This window comes from Salvelinus fontinalis, unplaced genomic scaffold, assembly GCF_029448725.1.
Source record: "Salvelinus fontinalis isolate EN_2023a unplaced genomic scaffold, ASM2944872v1 scaffold_0311, whole genome shotgun sequence".
Lineage (NCBI taxonomy): Eukaryota > Metazoa > Chordata > Actinopteri > Salmoniformes > Salmonidae > Salvelinus > Salvelinus fontinalis.
The window spans coordinates 186,523-198,184 of record NW_026600520.1 but is presented as its reverse complement, the minus strand read 5'-3'; the positions used below and the strand labels follow the sequence as shown (position 1 = coordinate 198,184).

General features: G+C 45.7%; 1 protein-coding gene across 1 annotated transcript in view; it reads left to right on the top strand.

The window, feature by feature from the left end:
- The first annotated feature begins 537 nt into the window (after positions 1-537).
- LOC129845462 (basic proline-rich protein-like) overlaps positions 538-11,662 on the top strand; it is a 28,297-nt gene continuing 17,172 nt past the window's right edge. Inside the window, exon 1 of the mRNA XM_055913407.1 lies at positions 538-3,172. Within this exon, the coding sequence (XP_055769382.1) occupies positions 542-3,100 (2,559 nt within the window). The 5' untranslated portion in view covers positions 538-541 and the 3' untranslated portion in view covers positions 3,101-3,172. The remainder of the gene's footprint in view (positions 3,173-11,662) is intronic.

Genomic DNA, 11,662 nt, shown 5'->3' with positions numbered 1-11,662 from the left:
CCCCCCCCCCCCTCTGACCTTCTACTGAATGATGTTAATAGCTCAAATAAATAATCTCTCTGTGTGTCTTTGTGTGAATTATATTAGAGCTGTGATACCTCCTCCTCCTAACCCTATGATACCTCCTCCTAACCCTATGATACCTCCTCCTCCTCCTAACCCTATGATACCTCCTCCTCCTAACCCTATGATACCTCCTCCTAACCCTATGATACCTCCTCCTCCTCCTAACCCCATGATACCTCCTCCTCCTAACCCTATGATACCTCCTCCTAACCCTATGATACCTCCTCCTCCTAACCCTATGATACCTCCTCCTCCTAACCCTATGATACCTCCTCCTCCTAACCCTATGATACCTCCTCCTCCTAACCCTATGATACCTCCTCCTCCTAACCCCACGATACCTCCTCCTAACCCTATGATACCTCCTCCTAACCCTATGATACCTCCTCCTCCTCCTAACCCTATGATACCTCCTCCTCCTAACCCTATGATACCTCCTCCTCCTAACCCTATGATACCTCCTCCTCCTAACCCTATGATACCTCCTCCTCCTAACCCTATGATACCTCCTCCTCCTAACCCTATGATACCTCCTCCTCCTAACCCTATGATACCTCCTCCTCCTCCTAACCCTATGATACCTCCTCCTCCTAACCCTATGATACCTCCTCCTCCTAACCCTATGATACCTCCTCCTCCTAACCCTATGATACCTCCTCCTCCTAACCCCACGATACCTCCTCCTAACCCCATGATACCTCCTCCTCCTCCTAACCCTATGATACCTCCTCCTCCTAACCCTATGATACCTCCTCCTCCTAACCCTACGATACCTCCTCCTCCTAACCCTATGATACCTCCTCCTCCTAACCCTATGATACCTCCTCCTCCTAACCCCACGATACCTCCTCCTAACCCCATGATACCTCCTCCTCCTCCTAACCCTATGATACCTCCTCCTCCTAACCCTATGATACCTCCTCCTCCTAACCCTATGATACCTCCTCCTCCTAACCCTATGATACCTCCTCCTCCTAACCCTATGATACCTCCTCCTCCTAACCCTATGATACCTCCTCCTCCTAACCCTATGATACCTCCTCCTCCTCCTAACCCTATGATACCTCCTCCTCCTAACCCCATGATACCTCCTCCTCCTAACCCTATGATACCTCCTCCTCCTCCTAACCCTATGATACCTCCTCCTCCTAACCCTATGATACCTCCTTCTCCTCCTAACCCTATGATACCTCCTCCTAACCCTATGATACCTCCTCCTCCTCCTAACCCTACGATACCTCCTCCTCCTAACCCTATGATACCTCCTCCTCCTCCTCCTAACCCTACGATACCTCCTCCTCCTAACCCTATGATACCTCCTCCTCCTAACCCTACGATACCTCCTCCTCCTAACCCTATGATACCTCCTCCTCCTAACCCTACGATACCTCCTCCTCCTAACCCTATGATACCTCCTCCTCCTAACCCTATGATACCTCCTCCTCCTCCTCCTAACCCTATGATACCTCCTCCTCCTCCTAACCCTACGATACCTCCTCCTCCTCCTCCTAACCCTATGATACCTCCTCCTCCTCCTAACCCTATGATACCTCCTCCTCCTCCTAACCCTACGATACCTCCTCCTCCTAACCCTATGATACCTCCTCCTCCTAACCCTACGATACCTCCTCCTAACCCTATGATACCTCCTCCTCCTCCTAACCCTACGATACCTCCTCCTCCTAACCCCATGATACCTCCTCCTCCTAACCCTATGATACCTCCTCCTCCTAACCCTATGATACCTCCTCCTCCTAACCCTATGATACCTCCTCCTCCTAACCCTATGATACCTCCTCCTCCTAACCCTATGATACCTCCTCCTCCTCCTAACCCCACGATACCTCCTCCTCCTAACCCTATGATACCTCCTCCTCCTAACCCTATGATACCTCCTCCTCCTAACCCTATGATACCTCCTCCTCCTCCTAACCCTATGATACCTCCTCCTCCTAACCCCATGATACCTCCTCCTCCTAACCCTATGATACCTCCTCCTCCTAACCCTAGGATACCTCCTCCTCCTAACCCTATGATACCTCCTCCTCCTAACCCTATGATACCTCCTCCTCCTAACCCTATGATACCTCCTCCTCCTAACCCTATGATACCTCCTCCTCCTAACCCTATGATACCTCCTCCTCCTAACCCTATGATACCTCCTCCTCCTAACCCTAGGATACCTCCTCCTCCTAACCCTATGATACCTCCTCCTCCTAACCCTATGATACCTCCTCCTCCTAACCCTATGATACCTCCTCCTAACCCTATGATACCTCCTCCTCCTAACCCTATGATACCTCCTCCTCCTAACCCTATGATACCTCCTCCTCCTCCTAACCCTATGATACCTCCTCCTCCTCCTAACCCTATGATACCTCCTCCTCCTAACCCTATGATACCTCCTCCTCCTAACCCTATGATACCTCCTCCTCCTAACCCTATGATACCTCCTCCTCCTCCTAACCCTATGATACCTCCTCCTCCTAACCCTATGACACCTCCTCCTCCTAACCCTATGATACCTCCTCCTCCTAACCCTATGATACCTCCTCCTCCTAACCCTATGATACCTCCTCCTCCTAACCCTAGGATACCTCCTCCTCCTAACCCTATGATACCTCCTCCTCCTAACCCCACGATACCTCCTCCTAACCCCATGATACCTCCTCCTCCTAACCCTATGATACCTCCTCCTCCTCCTAACCCTATGATACCTCCTCCTCCTAACCCCACGATACCTCCTCCTAACCCTATGATACCTCCTCCTCCTAACCCTATGATACCTCCTCCTCCTAACCCTATGATACCTCCTCCTCCTAACCCTATGATACCTCCTCCTCCTAACCCCACGATACCTCCTCCTAACCCCATGATACCTCCTCCTCCTAACCCTATGATACCTCCTCCTCCTCCTAACCCTATGATACCTCCTCCTCCTCCTAACCCTATGATACCTCCTCCTCCTAACCCCATGATACCTCCTGTGACTCATCATCTTAAAGGTGTTTATGTCTCCTGTTCCAGGTCCTAATCTGAAGACATTATGCAAGCTAGCTGTTATTAACTACAGTCTTGACCAGGGTGGTCTACCACACGACATCAGGTAATGCTTTATTTTCTTTCCTACTCTTCTTCTTTTTGTCCTCCTCTCTCTCTCTCCTTCCTTTTGTCCTCCTCTCTTCTCTCTCCTACCCTTCATTTTATCCTCCTTCTTCCTCTTCCTCATCTTCCCTCTCTTCCTCTTATCTCCCATTCCTCATGAAACCAGACATATGATCTCTTCTTGTCCTTCTCCTCTCCTTCTCCCCATCTCTCGTCTTCTTCTCTCCATCTCTCTTTTTCTTCTTCTCCTCGCCATCTCTCCTCTTCTTCTTCTCGCCATCTCTCATCTCATATCTCTTCTCTCCTGTTCATCACTCCATATCTCTTCTTCTTATTTCATTTATCCTCTTCTTCTCATCCTTCTCTCTTCTCTCTTCTTCCCCCAACCAGTACTCATGTGTGTTGTTTTATCACCCCTTTATATTCTTGTTACTATAGCACAGCCTTTATATTCTTGTTACTATTGCACAGCCTTTATATTCTTGTTACTATTGCACAGCCTTTATATTCTTGTTACTATTGCACAGCCTTTATATTCTTGTTACTATAGCACAGCCTTTATATTCTTGTTACTATTGCACAGCCTTTATATTCTTGTTACTATTGCACAGCCTTTATATTCTTGTTACTATTGCACAGCCTTTATATTCTTGTTACTATTGCACAGCCTTTATATTCTTGTTACTATTGCACAGCCTTTATATTCTTGTTACTATTGCACAGCCTTTATATTCTTGTTACTATTGCACAGCCTTTATATTCTTGTTACTATTGCACAGCCTTTATATTCTTGTTACTATTGCACAGCCTTTATATTCTTGTTACTATTGCACAGCCTTTATATTCTTGTTACTATAGCACAGCCTTTATATTCTTGTTACTATTGCATAGCCTTGCCAGTGTCTCGTCCGATAATATGGTCATCCTTTTATATTCCACGCTCTACTACTAATGTTCTGATAATGTTCTGATAATGTCCTGCATGTCAGCTGTTACCACTACTACTAATGTTCTGATAATGTATTGCATGTCAGCTGCTACCACTACTACTAATGTTCTGATAATGTCCTGCATGTCAGCTACTACCACTACTACTAATGTTCTGATAATGTCCTGCATGTCAGCTGCTACCACTACTACTAATGTTCTGATAATGTTCTGATAATGTTCTGCATGTCAGCTGCTACCACTACTACTAATGTTCTGATAATGTTCTGATAATGTTCTGCATGTCAGCTGCTACCACTACTACTAATGTTCTGATAATGTTCTGATAATGTTCTGCATGTCAGATGCTACCACTACTACTAATGTTCTGATAATGTTCTTATAATGTTCTGCATGTCAGCTGCTACCACTACTACTAATGTTCTGATAATGTTCTGCATGTCAGCTGCTACCACTACTACTAATGTTCTGATAATGTTCTGCATGTCAGCTGCTACCACTACTACTAATGTTCTGATAATGTTCTGATAATGTTCTGCATGTCAGCTGTTACCACTACTACTAATGTTCTGATAATGTTCTGCATGTCAGCTGTTACCACTACTACTAATGTTCTGATAATGTCCTGCATGTCAGCTGCTACCACTACTACTAATGTTCTGATAATGGTCTGATAATGTTCTGCATGTCAGCTGCTACCACTACTACTAATGTTCTGATAATGTTCTGATAATGTTCTGCATGTCAGCTACTACCACTACTACTAATGTTCTGATAATGTTCTGCATGTCAGCTGCTACCACTACTACTAATGTTCTGATAATGTTCTGATAATGTCCTGCATGTCAGCTACTACCACTACTACTAATGTTCTGATAATGTTCTGCATGTCAGCTGCTACCACTACTACTAATGTTCTGATAATGTTCTGATAATGTTCTGCATGTCAGGTGTTACCACTACTACTAATGTTCTGATAATGTCCTGCATGTCAGCTGCTACCACTACTACTAATGTTCTGATAATGTCCTGCATGTCAGCTGTTACCACTACTACTAATGTTCTGATAATGTTCTGCATGTCAGCTGTTACCACTACTACTAATGTTCTGATAATGTTCTGATAATGTCCTGCATGTCAGCTGTTACCACTACTACTAATGTTCTAATAATGTTCTGCATGCCAGCTACTACCACTACTACTAATGTTCTGATAATGTTCTGCATGCCAGCTACTACCACTACTACTAATGTTCTGATAATGTCCTGCATGTCAGCTGTTACCACTACTACTAATGTTCTGATAATGTCCTGCATGTCAGCTGCTACCACTACTACTAATGTTCCGATAATGTTCTGATAATGTCCTGCATGTCAGCTGTTACCACTACTACTAATGTTCTGATAATGTTCTGCATGTCAGCTGCTACCACTACTTCTAATGTTCTGATAATGTTCTGATAATGTCCTGCATGTCAGCTGCTACCACTACTACTAATGTTCTGATAATGTTCTGCATGTCAGCTGCTACCACTACTACTAATGTTCTGATAATGTTCTGATAATGTTCTGCATGTCAGCTGCTACCACTACTACTAATGTTCTGATAATGTTCTGCATGTCAGCTGTTACCACTACTACTAATGTTCTGATAATGTCCTGCATGTCAGCTGCTACCACTACTACTAATGTTCTGATAATGTTCTGATAATGTTCTGTATGTCAGCTGCTACCACTACTACTAATGTTCTGATAATGTTCTGATAATGTCCTGCATGTCAGCTGTTACCACTACTACTAATGTTCTGATAATGTCCTGCATGTCAGCTACTACCACTACTACTAATGTTCTGATAATGTTCTGCATGTCAGCTACTACCACTACTACTAATGTTCTGATAATGTTCTGCATGTCAGCTGCTACCACTACTACTAATGTTCTGATAATGTTCTGATAATGTCCTGCATGTCAGCTACTACCACTACTACTAATGTTCTGATAATGTTCTGCATGTCAGCTGCTACAACTACTACTAATGTTCTGATAATGTTCTGATAATGTCCTGCATGTCAGCTGCTACCACTACTACTAATGTTCTGATAATGTCCTGCATGTCAGCTGCTACCACTACTACTAATGTTCTGATAATGTTCTGCATGTCAGCTGTTACCACTACTACTAAAATTCTGATAATGTCCTGCATGTCAGCTGCTACCACTACTACTAATGTTCTGATAATGTTCTGATAATGTTCTGCATGTCAGCTGCTACCACTACTACTAATGTTCTGATAATGTTCTGATAATTTACATTTAAGTCATTTAGCAGACGCTCTTATCCAGAGCGACTTACAAATTGGTGCATTCACCTAATGACATCCAGTGGAACAGCCACTTTACAATAGTGCATCTAGATCTTTTAAGGGGGGGGCAGAAGGATTGCTTTATCCTATCCTAGGTATTCCTTGAAGAGGTGGGGTTTCAGGTGTCTCCGGAAGGTGGTGATTGACTCCGCTGTCCTGGCGTCGTGAGGGAGTTTGTTCCACCATTGGGGTGCCAGAGCAGCGAACAGTTTTGACTGGGCTGAGCGGGAACTGTACTTCCTGAGTGGTAGGGAGGCGAGCAGGCCAGAGGTGGATGAACGCAGTGCCCTTGTTTGGGTGTAGGGCCTGATCAGAGCCTGAAGGTACTGAGGTGCCGTTCCCCTCACAGCTCCGTAGGCAAGCACCATGGTCTTGTAGCGGATGCGAGCTTCAACTGGAAGCCAGTGGAGAGAGCGGAGGAGCGGGGTGACGTGAGAGAACTTGGGAAGGTTGAACACCAGACGGGCTGCGGCGTTCTGGATGAGTTGTAGGGGTTTAATGGCACAGGCAGGGAGCCCAGCCAACAGCGAGTTGCAGTAATCCAGACGGGAGATGACAAGTGCCTGGATTAGGACCTGCGCCGCTTCCTGTGTGAGGCAGGGTCGTACTCTGCGGATGTTGTAGAGCATGAACCTACAGGAACGGGCCACCGCCTTGATGTTGGTGGAGAACGACAGGGTGTTGTCCAGGATCACGCCAAGGTTCTTAGCGCTCTGGGAGGAGGACACAATGGAGTTGTCAACCGTGATGGCGAGATCGTGGAACGGACAGTCCTTCCCCGGGAGGAAGAGCAGCTCCGTCTTGCCGAGGTTCAGCTTGAGGTGGTGATCCGTCATCCACACTGATATGTCTGCCAGACATGCAGAGATGCGATTCGCCACCTGGTCATCAGAAGGGGGAAAGGAGAAGATTAATTGTGTGTCGTCTGCATAGCAATGATAGGAGAGACCATGTGAGGTTATGACAGAGCCAAGTGACTTGGTGTATAGCGAGAATAGGAGAGGGCCTAGAACAGAGCCCTGGGGGACACCAGTGGTGAGAGCGCGTGGTGAGGAGACAGATTCTCGCCACGCCACCTGGTAGGAGCGACCTGTCAGGTAGGACGCAATCCAAGCGTGGGCCGCGCCGGAGATGCCCAACTCGGAGAGGGTGGAGAGGAGGATCTGATGGTTCACAGTATCGAAGGCAGCCGATAGGTCTAGAAGGATGAGAGCAGAGGAGAGAGAGTTAGCTTTAGCAGTGCGGAGCGCCTCCGTGATACAGAGAAGAGCAGTCTCAGTTGAGTGACTAGTCTTGAAACCTGACTGATTTGGATCATGTTCTGCATGTCAGCTGTTACCACTACTACTAATGTTCTGATAATGTTCTGCATGTCAGCTACTACCACTACTACTAATGTTCTGATAATGTCCTGCATGTCAGCTGTTACCACTACTACTAATGTTCTGATAATGTTCTGATAATGTCCTGCATGTCAGCTGCTACCACTACTACTAATGTTCTGATAATGTCCTGCATGTCAGCTGTTACCACTACTACTAATGTTCTGATAATGTTCTGATAATGTCCTGCATGTCAGCTGTTACCACTACTACTAATGTTCTAATAATGTTCTGCATGCCAGCTACTACCACTACTACTAATGTTCTGATAATGTTCTGATAATGTTCTGCATGCCAGCTACTACCACTACTACTAATGTTCTGATAATGTCCTGCATGTCAGCTGCTACCACTACTACTAATGTTCCGATAATGTTCTGATAATGTCCTGCATGTCAGCTGTTACCACTACTACTAATGTTCTGATAATGTTCTGCATGTCAGCTGCTACCACTACTACTAATGTTCTGATAATGTTCTGATAATGTCCTGCATGTCAGCTGCTACCACTACTACTAATGTTCTGATAATGTTCTGCATGTCAGCTGCTACCACTACTACTAATGTTCTGATAATGTTCTGATAATGTTCTGTATGTCAGCTGCTACCACTACTACTAATGTTCTGATAATGTTCTGATAATGTCCTGCATGTCAGCTGTTACCACTACTACTAATGTTCTGATAATGTCCTGCATGTCAGCTACTACCACTACTACTAATGTTCTGATAATGTTCTGCATGTCAGCTACTACCACTACTACTAATGTTCTGATAATGTTCTGCATGTCAGCTGCTACCACTACTACTAATGTTCTGATAATGTTCTGATAATGTCCTGCATGTCAGCTACTACCACTACTACTAATGTTCTGATAATGTTCTGCATGTCAGCTGCTACAACTACTACTAATGTTCTGATAATGTTCTGATAATGTCCTGCATGTCAGCTGCTACCACTACTACTAATGTTCTGATAATGTCCTGCATGTCAGCTGCTACCACTACTACTAATGTTCTGATAATGTTCTGCATGTCAGCTGTTACCACTACTACTAAAATTCTGATAATGTCCTGCATGTCAGCTGCTACCACTACTACTAATGTTCTGATAATGTTCTGATAATGTTCTGCATGTCAGCTGCTACCACTACTACTAATGTTCTGATAATGTTCTGATAATTTACATTTAAGTCATTTAGCAGACGCTCTTATCCAGAGCGACTTACAAATTGGTGCATTCACCTAATGACATCCAGTGGAACAGCCACTTTACAATAGTGCATCTAGATCTTTTAAGGGGGGGGCAGAAGGATTGCTTTATCCTATCCTAGGTATTCCTTGAAGAGGTGGGGTTTCAGGTGTCTCCGGAAGGTGGTGATTGACTCCGCTGTCCTGGCGTCGTGAGGGAGTTTGTTCCACCATTGGGGTGCCAGAGCAGCGAACAGTTTTGACTGGGCTGAGCGGGAACTGTACTTCCTGAGTGGTAGGGAGGCGAGCAGGCCAGAGGTGGATGAACGCAGTGCCCTTGTTTGGGTGTAGGGCCTGATCAGAGCCTGAAGGTACTGAGGTGCCGTTCCCCTCACAGCTCCGTAGGCAAGCACCATGGTCTTGTAGCGGATGCGAGCTTCAACTGGAAGCCAGTGGAGAGAGCGGAGGAGCGGGGTGACGTGAGAGAACTTGGGAAGGTTGAACACCAGACGGGCTGCGGCGTTCTGGATGAGTTGTAGGGGTTTAATGGCACAGGCAGGGAGCCCAGCCAACAGCGAGTTGCAGTAATCCAGACGGGAGATGACAAGTGCCTGGATTAGGACCTGCGCCGCTTCCTGTGTGAGGCAGGGTCGTACTCTGCGGATGTTGTAGAGCATGAACCTACAGGAACGGGCCACCGCCTTGATGTTGGTGGAGAACGACAGGGTGTTGTCCAGGATCACGCCAAGGTTCTTAGCGCTCTGGGAGGAGGACACAATGGAGTTGTCAACCGTGATGGCGAGATCGTGGAACGGACAGTCCTTCCCCGGGAGGAAGAGCAGCTCCGTCTTGCCGAGGTTCAGCTTGAGGTGGTGATCCGTCATCCACACTGATATGTCTGCCAGACATGCAGAGATGCGATTCGCCACCTGGTCATCAGAAGGGGGAAAGGAGAAGATTAATTGTGTGTCGTCTGCATAGCAATGATAGGAGAGACCATGTGAGGTTATGACAGAGCCAAGTGACTTGGTGTATAGCGAGAATAGGAGAGGGCCTAGAACAGAGCCCTGGGGGACACCAGTGGTGAGAGCGCGTGGTGAGGAGACAGATTCTCGCCACGCCACCTGGTAGGAGCGACCTGTCAGGTAGGACGCAATCCAAGCGTGGGCCGCGCCGGAGATGCCCAACTCGGAGAGGGTGGAGAGGAGGATCTGATGGTTCACAGTATCGAAGGCAGCCGATAGGTCTAGAAGGATGAGAGCAGAGGAGAGAGAGTTAGCTTTAGCAGTGCGGAGCGCCTCCGTGATACAGAGAAGAGCAGTCTCAGTTGAGTGACTAGTCTTGAAACCTGACTGATTTGGATCATGTTCTGCATGTCAGCTGTTACCACTACTACTAATGTTCTGATAATGTTCTGCATGTCAGCTACTACCACTACTACTAATGTTCTGATAATGTCCTGCATGTCAGCTGTTACCACTACTACTAATGTTCTGATAATGTTCTGATAATGTCCTGCATGTCAGCTGCTACCACTACTACTAATGTTCTGATAATGTCCTGCATGTCAGCTGTTACCACTACTACTAATGTTCTGATAATGTTCTGATAATGTCCTGCATGTCAGCTGTTACCACTACTACTAATGTTCTAATAATGTTCTGCATGCCAGCTACTACCACTACTACTAATGTTCTGATAATGTTCTGATAATGTTCTGCATGCCAGCTACTACCACTACTACTAATGTTCTGATAATGTCCTGCATGTCAGCTGCTACCACTACTACTAATGTTCCGATAATGTTCTGATAATGTCCTGCATGTCAGCTGTTACCACTACTACTAATGTTCTGATAATGTTCTGCATGTCAGCTGCTACCACTACTACTAATGTTCTGATAATGTTCTGATAATGTCCTGCATGTCAGCTGCTACCACTACTACTAATGTTCTGATAATGTTCTGCATGTCAGCTGCTACCACTACTACTAATGTTCTGATAATGTTCTGTATGTCAGCTGCTACCACTACTACTAATGTTCTGATAATGTCCTGCATGTCAGCGGTTACCACTACTACTAATGTTCTGATAATGTCCTGCATGTCAGCTGCTACCACTACTACTAATGTTCTGATAATGTTCTGCATGTCAGCTGTTACCACTACTACTAATGTTCTGATAATGTCCTGCATGTCAGCTGCTACCACTACTACTAATGTTCTGATAATGTTCTGATAATGTTCTGTATGTCAGCTGCTACCACTACTACTAATGTTCTGATAATGTCCTGCATGTCAGCGGTTACCACTACTACTAATGTTCTGATAATGTCCTGCATGTCAGCTGCTACCACTACTACTAATGTTCTGATAATGTTCTGATAATGTTCTGCATGTCAGCTGCTACCACTACTACTAATGTTCTGATAATGTTCTGATAATGTCCTGCATGTCAGCTACTACCACTACTACTAATGTTCTGATAATGTTCTGCATGTCAGCTGCTACAACTACTACTAATGTTCTGATAATGTTCTGATAATGTCCTGCATGTCAGCTGCTACCACTACTACTAATGTTCTGATAATGTCCTGCATGTCAGCTGCT